This window comes from Mesoplodon mirus (genome assembly GCF_964341445.2).
Source record: "Mesoplodon mirus genome assembly, chromosome: 8".
NCBI lineage: Eukaryota > Metazoa > Chordata > Mammalia > Artiodactyla > Ziphiidae > Mesoplodon > Mesoplodon mirus.
In genome coordinates, this window is record NC_138984.1 from 30,910,708 (window position 1) to 30,929,812 (window position 19,105).

General features: G+C 47.1%; 1 protein-coding gene across 9 annotated transcripts in view; it reads right to left on the minus strand.

The window, feature by feature from the left end:
• The window catches only part of NRP2 (neuropilin 2), a 116,469-nt gene that overhangs the window by 91,125 nt on the left and 6,239 nt on the right, over positions 1 to 19,105 (minus strand). For all 9 annotated transcript variants that reach the window (XM_082629773.1, XM_082629772.1, XM_082629775.1 and 6 more), the window contains exon 2: positions 11,600 to 11,777. In XM_082629773.1, the coding sequence (XP_082485899.1) occupies positions 11,600 to 11,777 (178 nt within the window). The remainder of the gene's footprint in view (positions 1 to 11,599; positions 11,778 to 19,105) is intronic.

The following is a 19,105-nucleotide window of genomic DNA, read 5'->3' on the forward strand; positions in this document are numbered from 1 at the left end:
CGCATCGGTTTGTGTATTAATAGCGGCTGTTGGCACTTTCATTTTCTTCCTTTATTTCTTCCCATCCTGAATCTCTGATATTTTGAGCTTATTAGCAATCCCCTCACAGCCAGGGTCACCAGGGCTCTTTAGAAGGGAGGAAATCTGACCGCCCAGCAAAGGAAGTATGCAAAGAGAACAACCCAAAACAAACTGAAGGAGTTATTCCAAAAAACCTTGAAGGCAAGAAAATGGAAACTACAAACAGCATCTATTTATAATTGCTGGTCGTTTTTCCGCAGAATCCCTGGGATGATGGAGAGGGCCCGCCGGTCTCATTGTTCCTGGTGGAGCAGGCTGCCAAGAACACCTCGCAACGTGAGGAAGGAGGCCGCTCCAGACACCGTGTCTGATAAGCCTCACTGTAGATGAACTTTCAGAGAATCAAGGGCACACAACAAGGCCTGCGTCACTTCTCCCTGACCCTCTGGCCACACACCACTCCCTCCACTGACCGGCTCCCCAGCAAGCACATTCCTCAGGTCCTGTGGCCACAGATCTCCTCTGTTCCTGCAGACAGGCTTGGATGGAACGTATTTGCTTATGCAAGGAAGGACTTTCCAAGCAACCGGTGCTAATGTGAAGTTCAAGGCTTTTGGGCAGGCTGTTTTCAGCAGGACTGTTGAGTCTTTCTGTCTGCTCTATGCATCTATAAAATCCTCACCCTCTGCAGTCAGCTCAAAGGACCCCATGCTAGCACTTTGTAACAATATCAGGGTAGAAAGCAGATAAGAGTAGCCCACAATGTGTGTCCATTCACCACTAGGCTGCTGCTCAGATGGGAAGGTGAAATGCAGCAGGGCCAGAGACTTGCTGAATTGTTCTAAGCTGGCCTGGGTCAATCGGACATGCCTCAGTTTGCCTCGTCTCATAAATGGCTCCAGGGACCACGCCTCTGTGCCTCTCAGGGCTGACGGGTAAGGACAGAAGGTGACTGGAAGCCACTGAGGGGAAATCAGGGTACATCCTTCCTCGGCCTGGGGTGCTGGCAGCGTGCCTGAACTTGGCCAGGTGAACGGTTCCCTCTGGGACGGGTGCTCCCCAACCCTGGCTCCCAGAGGGTCTAATTGTGAGAGTGAATCATAACCTCTCCATCTGTCTGAAAAATGGGAGCCTGCTGGGAACGAGGTGTGCTGGGCACTAGGGAATCAATCACAGCATTGAAAAAGTCCTTTATGTGTTTTCCTGGGATCAAGGCTCCCAGTCATTTTTCTATCCCCCTTTGCTGGCATCCAGCCTCCATAACAAAAGTCGGAAAGTACAAAGCTTGTCTGAAAAACGTGCCATGCGGAAACCCAAGCAGGGGACGGCCTGGGGAGTAGGTGGCAGGTGTGACGGGCCCTGTCCTTGCATTTCATTCACCCTGAGCTTCAGGTTACAGAGCTCAGAGGTTCTCCCCCGCTCCAGGGGCAAACTTGTCAGTACTGTGCAAATGCAAAAAGCACGGTGGTGTGGAAATGATGGGCCTGCACTAACGTCCAAGCAGGAGGGGCTGCTGCCATGCCAGGGTGGAGACTCTGAGGCCAGTGCTCGCGGGCCAGTCAGCTGGGACTGCTTGCACCTCTCCAACGGCCGCCTGGTAAGCTTTCACCAATGGCTGTGTTCTGAAGGCCCCGGGGCTGTCAGAGCAAAAGCAGGCCTGTCCACGCAGGACACATGAAAGCACTCGCCTCTCCCCATCATGGAAACGCCCCTCTGTTCTGGAAGAACCAGCTGCCGTTTGGAGGGGCGGAGTAGAAGCTGTGAAGGTTCAGAATGTTGGATGCTCTTGGCTGAAGGCTCAGTCAGACCAGAAAGAAAGATGCCTAGAAAGGACACCAGCTCCGGCAAGAAAGGGAACCAGATTGCAGGAAGTCTACTCACGGGATGGGAACGGTGTGAGTCAGACCTTAAAGGACTTTTATTTATCCCACAGCCAGAGCACGCTGTTTGCTCTGCGTGCAGAGCTGCTGGCTGGCGCGAAGGCCACTTCCTTGCGGTGGCCGGCAGGGTCCTCACAGTGCCAGGGAAGAGCTCTGGGGGCCGCACAAGGAGAAGAGCCCTTGCGGGCAGTAGAGGCCGACCCCCCCACCCCAGAAGAGGAGTCAGTACCCCGACATTTAACCCAGCAGCCTGCCCGGAGGCTGGGACTAAATCCTGTATCTGCTTGGACCTCAGTTTCCCAGCAGATAAGACCAAAAAAATAATGATACGTCCTTACCCTCCTACTGCTCTCAAAGGGATGACACAGGGTTAAATCACTTTGAACATTTAGATGAAAGGTGCTCTATAAACCCGAGGTCTCATCAACTGTAATTGTTACGGTAATTATTTTAATGATAATAATGATGATAACGGCGGAGGGGGTAAGCGGGGGGGGGGTGGGGGGGGACACGAAACCTCCTACCTTGAGACCAAGAAAAACCCTCCCGTTAAAACCCGCGGCACGGATTCCCTCTGCTCCTAGGTCTCAACCATCTCTTTCAAACTGCCAGTTCCTGGGCTGAAATACGATTTACTCCTTTCCTTTCCAACAAAACAATGATTTGTTCCACCGTTTTCCCTCTTGCTCACTCCCCGGTGTGTCTGGCTTCACCCTGACAGCTCAGCCATGGGCTGTTTACAGGCCTCACTCACCCTCCACGACTCTGGTGCAGCTCCGCTGATACTAAAGGCAGGAGAATTCTCTCTGTGTGAGGAATCAATTACTTCCGCTGACACTCTATTACTAGCCCTCACATCTTCGGATTCCAGACGGAGAGTGAGGTGATGGGGGAATGACAGGGGATTTGAAGAGGGTGGCAAGGGGGGCTGTGCGGGACAGGGGCGGAGGTGGATGACAGGGAGGCAGAAAGAAACAACTGACTGAGAGGCAGGCCTCCAGCTTGCATTTAAAGACACAGAAAGCTCTCTCCCTCCTTGACTGCCCTGTCGGCATCCGGAGGTGACCACGTGGCAGGAAGAGGTAAAGAAAAGGATGAAAGAGAAAAAGAAAAGAAAAGACTTGTCAAGTATATCTAAGGAAATCAGAGAGGCCCCAAATACCTAAGCCTTGGGACAGCAGATGACAGCTCTAGGCACAAGGACACAGGTATACGAAGTCAGCTTTGGGCAACAGGCTTCAAATCCCAGCCCTACCATTACTATCTGTGTGATTTCTCTGGGCCTCAGTGTCCCCATCTGTTAAATGGGAATAACAGCAGTACCAGCCCCAAAGCATTGTTATGAGGGTAACACACGGAAAGTTCTTGGTGTAGTAGCACCCGACACCTGTCAGTAGCTTAATAAATATTTGCTATTATTGTCCAACTGACAATCCCTCCATACCACCTACAAACATACGATGGAGCCCCTAATGGGGCAGAGCTGAAAAATGTATAGAGACCACCAAGATGCGTGGCTACAGAGCCGGGAAAAAGCATAAAAAATCATGTGAATTTTCCTTTATCATGTGGAGTTGTTTGCTGCCCTCCGAAACCTAAGCCCAACTCACACTTCTTCTTTCTTCTTCTTTTTCAAGTTTTATTTTGAGCCAGCTAACATTTTTCACGGATTTTCCTTCTAGGAAAAAAAATTTTGATTATGTAAATTAAATACAACCATCTACTCTGCAATCAAGTGAGATGAGTTGTGAGGCACAGGTCTCATAATGAAGGACGATGATGGAAGCTCTTTTCTAGAAGGAAAGACAAGGGCAGCTAATTTTTTTTTTTTTCTGGGATGATTTATCCAGGCAAAGGTAGAAGAATGGAATTAAATATTCTGTTGAGTTTCTCCTGATCCAAAGGTTTCAACTGCCCTGCCACTAAAAAGGACAAAACAAAGAGAATACATTTTTTTTTTCTAAAGGACTCATGACTACCGGAAAACACACAAATCCCTTTTTAGAAAAATCTAATTTCTCTACTTCATCTATTTCCTTCTCCTGTTTATCCCCTCCACACCCAGAGCTCCCACTGAGTTTCTTAAGACAGACTCTCACCCAGTGTAATTAGATGGGAGAATTACATGGAGCTATATGGGGTGAGATGCTGGGCCTCTGGGACCTCTGGGTTCAGAGAAGGTGCCAGGCTTGAGAGCCAGAACAAGTGGGATTGTGTACTAGAAAATCTCAAGTCATTTTCTCAATGAGAAGGTAAAAATGCATTGTTAGGAAGGACATCCACAGTGAAGCTTGCATTTGGAGAGTTGCGATTGCAACATCGCATATTTAAAAACAAACTGCCAAAAATAACCGTTGGTCCCAACTGCTCTTTAACCTTGGTAGGCGGAGAAGAACAATCTGCGGTGTTTTCCCCCACTTCTCCAGCGAGCTAAGCTGCTGGGTGGAGTCCTTGGTCAAGGCTGGTGAGTGTGGGGTTGGCTGCCAGCTGAGCTCAAGGCAGCAGGACTGTTACCGTTTATTGCACCGTGTACCTGGAGGGGATCTGTTTCTGTCATTAGCGGGGTTGCTGTGATACAGAAAAGTATTGCTGCTCATTGGTTCCTTGGGGGAATCAGAATATTTCTGTGGCTGAGCAGGCAGTAAATCTGTAACAATGTCATGGGTAATCAACCTGAGGATCTCTCCTGAGTGCAAGACACCCTCTTGAACCACAGAGAACTCTCACTCTGCTCTGAGTTCCAGAGACCAGCCAAAGCCACACGTCTGATTGGGCATTGTGCCCTCCTGCCCTCTATTCGTAGGAAAGAGATGTGTGTTCACAGGGAGTCTTGTGTAGGAGTAAACTGATGAGCGTAGTTTAATGCAGAGTGTTACCCGGACTTTCCCAGGCCATACCCCACTTTCAGGCATTAAATTGTGTGTGTGTGTGGGGTGTCCCTGGATATAGGGTATGAAACTGTAGAAACTCTCTGACCAGGGAGAGTGGGACAGCAGAGTCCCCATCATCTCACTCTTTCCTGCTTTCTGACCACAGCCCCTCTCTGAGATGCTGGAAGTTGTCTGGCCAGGCAATAAAATTAAATAGCATTGCCCAGTCATCTCTTCACCGAGAAGGGGGTTTGTATCAACAAGCCACCAGGATGGCCCTACATTACTGTGGTTCCTGAAGACATCAAATTCTCCGCTTCTTGCCTTTGACATGATGCTCTCTGCCTGGGCCACCAGCCCTACCCCCATCCCCTTTGCCTGGCTAACTTCTTCAGGATCAGTGCAGGCATCGCCTCCTCCAGGGAGCCTTCCCTGATCTCCTCAGCCAACGGTGGATCCCAGGGCTCATATCTCGTCCCCGGTCAGAATGCATGGTGTTGGCGGAAGCAATAGAGCATGAGAGTAAAGAGTTCAGGTTGCAAAGTAGTGTGTTCTGGTTTCAAATCCCTTCTCTGCACTTTTTTTTTAAACATCTTTATTGGAGTATAATTGCTTTACAATTAGTGTGTTCGTTTCTGCTTTATAACAAAGTGAATCAGCTATACATATACATATATCCCCATATCCCCTCCCTCTTGCGTCTCCCTCCCATCCTCCCCATCCCACCCCTCTAGGTGGTCACAAAGCACTGAGCTGATCTCCCTGTGCTATGTGGCTGTTTCCCAGTAGCTATCTATTTTACATTTGGTAGTGTATACATGTCCACGCCACTCTCTCACTTTGTCCCATTCTCTGCCACTTTCAAGAGTGCAAACTTGGGCCAGTTGCTTACCTTCTTTGAGCCCAAGATTCTTCATCTGTAAAATGGGAAGAGTAACAACGATTTCCCATTTCACGGTTTGTTGCAAGGATCAAATGTGATGATGTATGTAAAGCACTTGGCAGTGTCAGGCTCATAGGTGATGCTCCATATGTGGCAACTTTATCATCAGTAACCACATATTTTTTTTACTTGCTTCCTCCTTCCAAACTCTAAATTTCATAGGGTCAAAGGGTACAGTTTACTTACTCATCACTGAATTCCCAAGGCTATCATCATGCTTGGCACATAGTAGATGTTTAATAACTAGGAACGCATGAAAGGTCTAGTGCCACTTTGCTGATGAAAGACCAAGTCACAGAGAGCTTCGTAACTTCTGTGATCCCGTGTCTTACCTTCCTGCTGTCATTATGTCACATCACAAGATGGACGGCTAGGGAAGACACCTCTGTTGACCTTCCAGTGTGGGTTCATGCCATGCTGACTTACATCCTGGCAACTCAGATGTAAAAATCTCCCTGACACAATCATCTGCATGCCCCTGCTCAGCCCCCTCTAGGACTAGGCACCTTAGAGGGTAGAGATGAGACACATGTGGTCCATGCCTTTAGAGAACTTACGTGCTCAGAACACAGGATGACCACGCACGAACAAACAGCAAGCAAATCAAGGCAATATGCAACGCTTGGGGAGTGACGAGTAGGGGGCCCTAAAAGAGAGCTGGAGGAATCAAAGACTCCAAGGGGGGATGGAGGGGATCGTGCCGTGGGGAACTGGCGGGGAGGGGGAGGAGAGTCTGACCCCTGGCCCGCACAGGGTCTCCTGCAGATGTAAGGTCGTATGTGGCTGTATGTGGAGGATGTTTCTAGAGCACAGGGAATCTTCGCTGGCCGGCTGGGGAAGGGCCAGGTTACTGAGGTCTGGTATGTTCCCTCTGTTTCCTGCAGTCAACTTATCAACCTGGGAAAGTGCCCTCTTCCTAAGATAGCATCCCCTACTTTGGGAGAAGCACACGTATCTTCTAAGATTTAGAGAGCTCCTCTGGCCGTAAATAAACACAAGGGCACTTTGTTTATCCAGCACACTTAGCTAGAGGCCAAATATCCCCCCCAAACCTCAGATATCCAGAATGTGGGTGGGGCGGGGTGGGGGGATAGTCTCAGAAGAAAAGATGGTGAGCAGCTCAGCTAATGCCGAGGACTCCATGCACTGATGCTCTTACGCTCTGTCCCCGGGAGACCACCCTAGTACGCACTCTGCTGTGAGCGTGGCTGACTAAAGCAAACCAGACATGCTGGCCCTGGGACCGCACTGGCCTGGGACAATAGCTTAGACCCCAGGACTAAACACTTCCCAACGGACACCAAAACCTCCTGAAGCAAAATCCATACCCACAATAAAAGGGTAAAAAGAGGTCAGAGGGGTATACTCATAACAGAAGATGATAGCAAGAGTATTGATAGAAAAAAGTCACACATTCCCCCAGTGTACAAAGATGCTAAGCCAGTTGAGAATTTATTGTGTATCTACATAAACAAGAGACTGACATCTTGCAAAGTAGTTACCATTGTCAGAATTTTGCAGATGAGGACACTGAGGCCTGGGAAGTTTAAAAGGTCAACAAAAACTCATATCTGAATCTATCTGACCCAAACATGACATTACCCAGCCTCTGTCACAAAAAGTCAAGTCTAGAATTAGAAGCCTGAGTCACTGAGAAAAAGTTGACTCAGCATTAATTTTGTTTAAGAAGACAAGGAAGCATGGCACATGACTTAGAATGTCCTTAATCAGAAATCTTTCTAGGGCTTCCCTGGTGGTGCAGTGGTTGAGAGTCCGCCTGCCGATGCAGGGGACACGGGTTCGTGCCCCAGTCCGGGAAGATCCCACATGCCGCGGGGTGGCTGGGCCCGTGAGCCATGGCCACTGGGCCTGCACATCTGGAGCCTGTGCTCCGCAACGGGAGAGGCCACAACAGTGAGAGGCCCGTGTACCGCAAAAAAAAAAAAAAAAAAAAAAAAAGAAATCTTTCTAAAGAGGAACTTTTGGAACTTTAGAGGAGTATGTTTTAGAATCTGGAAATTTCAATGAGGCATGGGAAATGAGATTTCTTGTCCTGAACATACACATAAAATTATCAGTATAGGTTTCTGTGTGGGTTTTCCAGCCTAAGAAATGTTCCCTCAAGTCTTCTAGTGGTTTTCGCACTTTCTGAAGCATGTTTTTCAAGATATCCATCTGGAAATAACCAATTCTTAAAAGGACCTAGACTCTTGATTCTGGTTTTATTTGGGCCTCCGGGATGGGGTGGGATGCCAGGCTTGTGCGAGGGCTCCTGAATAAGCTGTGTATCATACGCAGGTGGGTGTTTTCAAGAATACATATATTTTAGATCTCAGAAAGGGAAAAAAGAATATTCAGGTTTGCATGCATATGCTTCTAAAGCCCTAAGCTTCAGCCACTTGGCTGATGACTCAAGTGAAAGGCAGTAGCACCATCCTCTTCCCCACCGCGGGGAATGAAGTGGCTTCTCCCTGTTTGCTCAGATGGCCCTGAGTCCTGCCTTTTTGTCCACAGGGGTTTCTGGTTTCTGCCTGCAGTCGGTGACTAGGCCTCAGAGCAGCCTGTGGGTGCTGGGGCTTGGATTCCTGCAGACGGCCAGAGGGAGGAGTTGGGAGCTCACTGCAGATGGTGGCCTCGGACTGTACTGACTCAGGCAAAACTGGGGCTGGTGAGTGAAAGTTTCCAAGCAGACGGCAGACTTAAATGGAACAAAATTAGCAAGCGACGGTTAGGGGAAACGGTCTGTCTGTCTGAGGTTTATTCATCAACGGGCTACACCTTTAGGATGTGGATTTCAAGGGATGAGGAGCCAAAGGCTTAGGGGCCACCGGCCAGGCTAATCCTCTCATGGCAGGGCCCATTCCCAGGTCATGGGGCCATCTTTGCGGTTAATCCCGCACCAAGGAAGAAGAGGGGAGAACAGAAAAGGGCAGGCATGCTGACCACTGCCCTTTTTGCACAGCGGGGCTGGGTTTGTTTTTTTTTTCCCTGATATTCTTACTCATTTTTCTTTTTGCAGGGGTGTTGCTGCTGCATGCTCTCCTCAGAAGGACCTTTGGGCCGTTTTCTCTTGGTAGGTGTCTACCCTGTGGGCCTTGAGAGCCAAATCCAATTGGAAACATGCACCAAAATGAAAAGAGAAAGGATGCTAATTTCCTTTGATAGGAAGTGCTTTCCAACCCGGGAGCTCCCTTGGAAGGAAAATGAGAGCGGGAGAGAGGAGGAAAAGGACAGAGCCTTCAGGACTGTCCCCTTCACAAGAAAGTGACACAAGGCAGTGGGGGAGGAGGAACCCATTTACCCTGAATGCAGATGGCAGTGAAGACTGTTAAAAATACCTTGCAGGGTGAGAGATGGAGAGAACCGGATGTGTCTTTCTAAGTAGAAAAATTAATGAGGATGAGAGAGAAATGGGGAGTGGAGGAGAAATGGGGGAGGGTAAGAGAAGTAACGATGAGGTTAAGTAGCAGAGGCGTGACCCCAACAGCGTCTTGCTGACACTCTGGCACCGGGGCAAAGAGACTCCAGAAAGATCTTTTACTGACCTCCCTGAACTTTTCGGTTCAAGCTGGAAGCATGGGATTGGGGGAGTGGGGAGAAAAACAGGAAGCTACTTGGTACAGACGGTAAGCACCAGAAGCTTCAGAATAACCTTGTAACTTACCTGCTTCCCCTCCTCCAACTCCAGCCAGAGGCAACGTCTTGGTTCCTCTGTTCCCAGTGGCTTCGGAGACCTTGTGCTCGCTCCATCCCTGGGGCTGAGTCCTGAAGGCTAGGGTTACGCCACAGCCCCAAACTGGGCAGGAACATGTTTCCCTGGCCTTTTGTGCTTCCAACATGTTTTAAGTCACGCTCACCAGCTCCTGAGTTTTCCCTTCCCAAAGCCATGCCTTCTCTCTCTGCCACTATGAATATACATGAGATGACCTCTCAGCAGTTTTCCTGGGAGATTTGCTGGCATAAGCATAACAGATTTTGGCCCTCTGTTGAGAAAGGTGATTAGTCAAAGTTCTCTGAGCTCAGACCCAAGCTCTCAGGACATCACGCTTCAGTCTGTGCCAACCTCCTGTAACCCAGCCAGAGGCACCAGAAGCCTTATACCTTATAAAGAAGCTCTTCTAACAGAAATTTTTGGTAAAGTTCACTGGCAGGGAATTGGCAGCCTTGAGGTGCTGTGCAAATATACACAGGCTGTGCATTTAACTTAGACAAAGAGGAACTGATTAGTTACCCTATGTCATCCATGGAGTCAAGAGTGGATTATAACTCCGTCTTATGACTTTGTCACATGAGGCGTCCACCCAGGAAACCCTTCGGTTTTCAACAAAGACTACCTCTTGTTAGGAAAACACCATTATGAAGGTGCAAAGGAGTCCTAGGAGGATAACAAGGACATTGACTCACTGTGCCTCCCGATCGAACTCTGGTTAAAGAGGAGCCTTGTTCTCCTCCACAAGGTAGCACGGGCCCAGACCTAGGCCTGCTCCCTTGTACTTCTCCTGCTAGCTGATCCCTTTATTAATTTTTCAGTCCTCACAATGCTTTGGTCACAAGGAATGCTCAGACTATTTATTAATCATAAGGGGCCACTGAACACCCATCAGAGCAGTGGCATGTTCTAGGCACTCGTTTGGAGCAGGACATGATCGCTGGCACATTCTATCCTGCATAGAAAACTCTCACTTTGGTTTCAGCGAGGAAAGACTTTAAGATGGAGCCCACTAGACAGTACAGAGGGCATTCACACTCTTGACATTGCAATGCTGCTTCCTCCCTCACCTTAAGTTATAGGGACCTTGGTGTTAATATGGTGTTTCTTTTTTCTTCTTAAAACAAACATTTATTAATTTATTTATTTGGCTGTGTCGGGTCTTCGTTGTGGCACGTAAACTCTTAGTTGTGGCACGTGGGATCTAGTTCCCTGACCAGGGATGGAACACGGGTTCCCTGCATTGGGAGCGCAGAGTCTTAGCCACTGGACTACCAGGGAAGTCCCAACATGGCATTTCTAAAGCACTCACAGATGTCTAAATGTCTGCTTGGTCTCTCCTAAGCCACACATTTCCAAGATGGCAGGACCAATGTTGTGAGCCCAGCTGAGTCACCTCGGGTGACCTAACTTCTCTGGGCTTTGGTTTTCTCATCTGTAAAATGGAGGTCATAATGGCACCAACTTCCCAGGGCCATTGTGAGAACTGAATGGATTGATATTTACAAAGCAATGAGAAGAGTGTTTGTTAAATAAATCCATAGCACCTGCTTTGAGACTCTAACCTGTACAGCACAGATACCAAGAATCAATGCGAATCTCAGACCTACCAGTACAGACTCAGATTCTTAGCCCTCTCTCTATAAGGAAACCTGCTGCTGCTTCATAAAATAACAGCCTGATCCTCCACGGCTGGATACACAGGAAGTCTCCACTTGGGGATCTGGCTACTGTTTTATTTAAGGAAGCTGCTGAGGTTCCTACATGTGGGAGAGGCAGTGGAAATGGGGAGATCTCCAAGGGGAAAGTCAATCTTAAAGTCAAGAGCTGGCGTTGTGTACTCCCCCCCTGCCCCTAGGTGGAATTCTCCTCCACTGCCAGCCTTTGAATTTAGGGTGTATTCTTTACACTCTTCACTCAGGAAGGCACTTTCCTCCATACTATGGGATCAACTAGGCTTTTATTTCCACTGAAAGAAATAAATCTCTTGAGGTTTCCCTCTGGGGCCAGGATCCACCACTGTTCAGCAGGTCCTAGGGCCAGGGGAGCTGCCACGAGGCGGCAGGTATGGCAGAAGCCTGGGGAGCGGGTGGGGGGGGTGTCTCGTGGATGTACATGGCACAGGTGGGTGGGTGGGTGTGTCTCGTGGATGTACATGGCACAAGATGGTGCTTACTTGCAGTCGTGCTTCTCGATTTCGAAGTGAGGGTTGAAGTTGAGGACAATCTTCTGGTTGGGTTCGGGGGCATAAACAATCCACTCACAGTTCTGGTGGGATGGATAATCCTGGGGGTACCCCGGGGAGGTGATATAGCCAGCATCTTTGGAATTCAAACGACCTCCACAGGGTTGGTCTGGAAGAGAAGGCACACGAAGCAAAGAACTTCAAATATGTTACAGTCTGTTTTTTTTTTCTTTCCTTGTTTCTCTCTACCAGTGGCTGATTAAAACAGTTTTACAGACCTTTTATGGCAGTCCAGAAGACTAACCTGCTTACTCATTCAGTGGAAGAGATTATTTCAGCTCATCCTCCCCCCTCCTCACCCAACCACACACGCGCACACACACACACACACACTCGCCAAACGAAAATATTCCAGAAAATGCTCATAAATATTCCCAATTACATGGTCTGAGATTTTAAAAAACCAACAAAGCTGAAAACTTAATGTGCCTCCCTGCCTGCTCCTGTCTCCGCTGCTTGGCCCATCTTCTTCTCCTCCTCGTTCAGACCTCGCATCTCTATCTTTATCTCGTAAATCCTTCATGTTATTTGGTGTCCCCAGCCCAGCCCAGGCAGCCAGAAGTAAAGACTCCGGGAACTGACAATAGTGGTTTTGTGGTGCTGACCCACAAGTGAGCCTGGTAACAATTACATGGGATGCGGAGGAAGCATTTTCAGTTTTGGGCCAGAACAGACCCTGGAGGGTGATTTCAGCTATTTTTTTTTTTTTAAGAAAGAAAAAGCAAAACCCCCCAAACACTTAATTCCAAATACACCACAAATTTGATTTATTATTTCATTATACACTGAGTGGAAAAATCTGCATTAGAGAATCCACTGGCTCTGACCTCAGAGTTGTGACAAAAGTGCTTTGTGCTGAGTGGACGCCTGTGTTTTCTCCAAGCTTTTTGCCGCCGTCCCTCCTGCCTGGTCACCACCACCAGAGTGTGCTGCTGCTTTGTCCAGTGGTGACCAGCCTTGGAAAGGAGGCTGCAGGGGAGTAGCTACTCCCCTCGCCCTCGGCAGTGCCCAGCTGGAGGTAAACAGCTTCATGTGGGCCAGGAGGGAAGGGGGCGATCTTCAAAGGCAGCAGAGGTGGGTGATGACATTTGAAGCATCTCGTATTTGGGAGTGAAGCTCTGTCGTCCCCAGGAGGGGTTCCTGGGAAATGGAGGGGTCTGGCTCAATACCACGGTAGAACAGAAGATGGGAAGGCACGAGAGACCTGGAAATATTCAGAAGCCTCTAGGAGAACTTCCTAAGATGTGTGCCTCTCTTAGCATCAATCACGATTTAATATCGCCATCTGCATGGAGCAGCACGGGGTCCGTGAATTATGCATTCTGGCTCAGCAGCTACCCTACAGGACGGGGCTTTCTCCTGTGCTCACTCTTTGAGGGAAAGGGTCATGCATTTTTTAACTCTACAGGTGCACTCTCCTATTCCCCGTGTCTGTTGGCATTACTGTCGTCCAGACCTCTGCTTTAGATTACCAGCCTGACAGGCTTTAAATGCATAAAAGATGGGCACCTGCGCAGTGGTGGTTGGGACACACAAATCCACACAAGTAGCCTTTTAGGCATCACGCCTCTAAGAGCTCAAACTGTGCCCCATTGAGCTGCCCAGAATCTAATGGATTCAGGTTCCATTTCCTACTGGGTGGAAAACAAAAGCAGGCCATTTCCTCTGGTTTGCAGAGACCACATCATCCTCTAACTAATGACCCCGCACCCTCCCCAGTCCAGGAGGACAATGGGCCCAGCCTTCCCGCCCAGACAGAGACGAGGCCAGCAGTTAAGCCGGGTGCCGCCCGTTCCTCTGCGGCTAGTCCCGCAGTCTTTCCAGGTGTCCACACCACTCCGCCATGCTGGGCACCCAACGACTTCCAGCAAGTCAAACTGTGGCCCGTTGGTCCTGGTTCATGGGCGCGAAATAGGGCTGAGAGTGGTGGCCCCCTGAAAAGGTGGAGGTGTGGGGATTTAGATCACCAGCTGCTCGGACCAAGCTAACGGGAGAGGAAACTTTCTGCTGGGTACAGCTCCTCTGCCAGCTGTTTTGCTGAAAACTGCAGCCTTGCCACCAACTCACCCCAAACCACATTTTTCGCCTTGGAACTCATCAGATGGAATCTGAGCCGATCTCCTGTTTTTTAATCAAGTCATCCAAACCCCTTCCCTCCTTCTTTATCCCTTCCCTGCTTCTCTCCAACTACTCTTGAAAGAACTTCTCTCTCTCAGTTCCCTGCCCCCCCACCCCCAGTTTAAGCTTTTAGTCATTAGACCAGGCACACATAATCAGCAATAAAGACAGGAAACTTCCTCATAGGAAGGTTTCATTTCTCACCCACACCAGGAGTAATCATTTCCCCACTTAAAAAAAAAAAAAACTATATATATCTCATAGCAGATAGTCTGCATTTTCGGCTGTTAAAACTCACTTAGCCAAAGGAAAAAGGAGTAACCCCTTTCTTTTTCCCTGTTCTTTCTTTATCTGAAGAAAATCAAGGCACTTATTAAAATATTTAAGAACTCATTAAAACATCTGCTTTGCTTGCGTGTAGTTAATCTTTTCAATATCCAAACATTTATAAACTCACACTCTTGTTTGGATGGCACTCACACTCAGAAACACACACAAACGTAGATATCGAGCATATATCCGGTACATATACATATTAGAAATTCACACTTTAGTCCTGTACACACTTTCACACCCTCTCATAAAATATCACACATCATTTGCACAGACATATATCCACCAAGATAAATACTAGAATTTCTGTCTCTATTTTTCTTGGAGAGAACTGAATTCTTGAAATCTATCATCAGTAAAAATTGTAAGGAAAACACACTTAATCCATCTACACTTCCTCTTAATAACTGATCTTTCATTTCCAGGTTTGGGGACCCTTCCATTTCTGAAATACAAACATGCCCCCAATAGAAATGAGCTAGACTTTCTTCTGAAGAGCTACACCATCCAGGGCTTGGGAGGTCTCTGTCCCATTCCAAAAGGAACAGCCTAAGTGTTTCAGAGGAGTCCAGCGCAGCCAAAAGGGGCTGAACTCAAGGGCAAACGCCTTTAGGCCAATCTCCACATACAGAAGGGAAGCTGACCCTGTTGAATTTTTAGCTACTGAGCCTGTTTGGCAAGTTGACAAGCGACTGACTTCTTTCTCTATTTTGTGAAAATCTTTCACCTGGTGCAAATTCACTTCCCAAAGAGAAGTAGGCAAACCCAGGCCTGGGCGGTTCAGAGCGGGTTTTCTCCTACATCTGGGAAGGAAACCTAAGGGATGGGCCAGGTCAGGTCAGATAAAGAGGCTCACGGATGAAAGGATTCAAGTGACACCTCTAGACATAATTTGAAATCAAGGGAATGCTAAGTTCTAAAGTCACGAAGGTCTGATTTTTCCCCATAATGACTACTTAGGTGTTTTAATTTGACATATAAAAGGTCAGATTATTTCTGACCTTCATATCTTTCTGTCTCTTTTTTTGTTTGTTTTTCTCACATGCCCTTGTTTGCTGGTGAGCTAAGCACCATCTGATGCTGTCTAGGGGTAACCTGGCCCGGGATCAGGTAAAGGGATTCTGGATCCATCCACTTACAATTCTAAGGCCAGTTTCAGAAGGAACTCACCCTCCTATAGAACCCAATTTAAGACGAAGCACTGGTTCCTTCGTAATATATGATATTTAGGAAGTACTTATTAAGAAGGAATAACAGATCTTCTTTAAAAATCTGGTCTGCCTCCTAAGGAAATTCAGCTGGATTTGTTTTAAAGAAACACTGGATGGCCAGGACTCGAAAATAATCAGATTACAATGGCTTACTTCACGATGGCCAGAGACACCAGGTGACACCAGGCAACAGGCTGTGGGCTGTCCCACAGTAGAAGAACCAGATCACTCAGTTTAGCTGAACTGAAAGTAAAAGTCCTTGGCAAAAACGGGAAATTTAGGCTGGCTGGGTATGGGATTGGAGAGTCAGGTGATGTCAAAGGTGGGTCTGGGGTAAGGGGACCAGATTACTAGGAGGGGAGGGGGGCTGACATTAGCAAGAAGAGGGGATGCAGCACATGGACTCTCAACTCCCTGTGACCTTCCTGTGTCTCAGCTTCCTAAACTGTAATTCAATGAGAGGATTGAATTCAGTGTGCAGTTTTCAAAGTTATTTTTAGAAGTATTTGTGTTTTCCTTGATCAGAGCTCTATCCAGAACTCCAATGTGCAAAGCAGCTAAAAGTGGAGCTCTTCTTGGGTGTGGGGACGGAGGGTGACCAGAATCAGTGCAGTATCCCCGCCATGAAGTCCCTCCCCTCCTCTCTGATGGGGCTTCTCTGTAAGAACATCAGGACTTCCGGGAACTGGGTTTGAAACCCACTAAATCTCAGTTCCCTTGTTACTTTAAAATGCCATAGAAAAGAGGAAGAGTAGAAGGATTACAAGACATCAATTTCATATATATACCTGAAGGCACTTGGTGGAGAAAAGCAGTCTCATTTCCCCCCAAAATAATATGCTTTATTTACTTTATAATTTCTCCTTTGTCCACAGCACAATCCCATCCTGTTCCTATTTCCACAGCATTGTTTTTATTTAATTATTGGTAGCAAGGAAAAGAAGAAGCTCTTTCTATGATTTCAGAAGAGAGAAGTCTTGCCACTTAACTAGTAAGAAGCCTTGTATTCAAGTATGGTCTCCCCACTGACAAGCTGTGTGACCTTGGGTAAGTTAGTAAACAACTCTGAGCCTTTGTTTTCTCATCTATAAAATGAGGGGAGTCGTTCTAAAGGTCAGTTGCAGTTCTAAAATTCAAAGCCTGTATAATGAGGAGGGGGTAAAAATCCTGTAACCCATAGATGAACCCCCAATTTAAAAGATTCTCTACCCTCCTAGACAATAAGATATTTATGCAAGGTGTTCATTTCTGTTTCATCTGCTTAGTAAACCTGAAACAAAACTCCAGGATTCTTCAGATGAAAGTATCTGTCCTGCATTATGGAGAGTTCAAATGTCTCTTTCAATCACATTAGCTCTACTGACGTGCAGTTTCTTTTCTTAACTGAGTCTGTGGCTGTATATTTATAAATATTAGGGATACACAGTTCTGTGTGTGAGCATCTCAACAACAGTGATGCATGAAAAGAAAGACCAAAAAAAGAGTTTCTTTCAATCTCTCACTCAAATCATCTAAGTCCTGTGCTCAGGGTTTGAACCAAATTTTGCTCACTAACCTTGGATAAGCTGCTTTTAAAGAGTGATTTCTGTGGGCTGAGGCTGGATTTTGTTTTATTCAAAGCGACTTCAGCCTGTCACAAGACAGTCTCATAAAATCTGTATCTTGGCTTAAGCTGGGAAGAAATGAGCCAATCCATCAGCCCAGGAATGTGGCTGTTTGACCACTTCCTAAGGCAACTGGGAAGGGATGCAATCTATTCAATTTATGGGGCTGGGTGGCAGTGAGTGATACACTCCTGAAGGCGCAGCAAATGCAAATCCTTGTGAACTTCTGCAATGATAAAGTTCAAAATCTGAATAAAAGAAGCGTCTAGGAGGGCAGGACGGAGGGAATCCGAGAGCGGGACAGGAAGCCAGCAGATAAGCATGGAAAAAGAAGTGAGGAATGAGGCAAACTTCCTCTTCTGAAACACCTCTGATGAATTCACCAAGGAGAGAACTGGAAGTTGGGTCTGGAAACAGGGCCTTTGGGAAGTCTCTTCCCCTCAGTCTGGATGCTAAAAACGAACCTTCATTTAATCGTTAAAATGTAGTTTGAGGCGATTACCTTCCCTGACTTCAAATCACGCCACCTGTGGTAACCTTGTTATTTGTCATCTTATATCATAAACAAACACAATTCCAATAGGGCAGCCAATATAATATCATTAGTTTATATTTATGTCCACTCTTTCCCAGCCCTCATTGCAAATGCAATTTTGACGCCATTCATGAGAGATCTGGGATTACAATTCCTGACCCTTTCAACAGACATTTGGGGAAGGAAATAGAAGAAGAATAATTTTAGGGCCTCTCCAAAAGGTAATATAATTTTGTTCATTTATTTTGATTAACTAAAGGCTTCTGTTGAAACTTTCATGGCTCCCCATTGGTTAGTAAATGAAATCCAAGCCCCCTGGCCCAGCAATTTGGGCCTTGCATTTGGCACAAGCTACCATATCCAACCTGATTTGCAATTATTTGCCTCCACACCGTCTAAACTGCAGTTTCTGAGTGTTCCTCAAACAAGAAGTGCTCCCTTCTCTGCTCCCATTTCCCCTTCCCCTGGTATGCCTTTCCCAGCTCTAAATCATCCATCCTCTCAATCCAGGCTCACATGGCAGCTCTGCCCTCTCTGATCTCCCCACAGCATGAGTGACCTTTCCCAACCTCTGAGGTTGAAGCTCTTTAGCATCTTCTAAGGTGTGAGAGAGCCTTATCCATGCTGCTGGACCACCTGTTCATCTTTGGCAACCATAGAGCATCAAATCCAGAGTCTTCCCCAAAAGTCAGACTCAGTGAGGCTTGATGAATTAATGAATTAATAACTGACTGGCATAACACCAAAAGTATCCGTAGGTATCACAAATTCTAAGAAAGCCTTGTCACAAATTGTTCTGCTTATCCAGCTACTACTCTTCCTTCCCGACCCACAGCTCCTATTAAACGCAAATGTTTTTTAATTGGTGAACCGTGAGTTTAGAGGACTTGTCTGGGATAATAACACCTAGTCATAGATCAAGGTAGAGCTAGTGTGAACTATATCTCATAGGACACAATAACCTCAGATCATAATGATGAAGTTCAAAAGATATTACATTTTAATTCTAATAATGGTAAAATTAATTTATCTGAGGGTTTTCTTGCCCCCTCATTCCATCCCCCTACCCTCCCAAAGGCAAGCTCTAGATATTTGTTTTCAGTAGCGCCAAGAAGATTCAAACTACTGCTCCATCACTAGACTCTTGCTGGGTTTCAGTTTAGTTCTCTACCCATCCCTCCCCGGCTCCCTTCCCCTGGCCCCCAATATGCCTTTTAGGCACATCTGTTTTATTTTTCCCCTTATCAAAACAATTAGTATCGCGCTTGGTCCAGTAATTTGCAATTCCCTTTATCTTCTTGGCTGAAAGACTGGCCAGAACCTGGATCCCTGGCTATCACAGGATCTTGAGAGGCGGTGAGCAGGGTATCACTGGCTGTGTGCATTCAGCTGGCCAGCAGCCCTACCCACTGCACACCTTCTTTTTGTTATTCCCAGCCTCCTCCCTTTTCTTTCTGGATTAGATCATGACTCCTTTATGAGGATCCAGAGGGAAATGGGATTATTAAGAATCTTGCTGGGTAAAAGCTATTTTGTCTTTATGATGACTTTTTGAGTTCAGCTGCTGAGGGGCCTTAATGCCAGAGTAGAAGTTATTACACGTTCAGGGAGCCCCTTCCACGCAGCACTCCCTGCT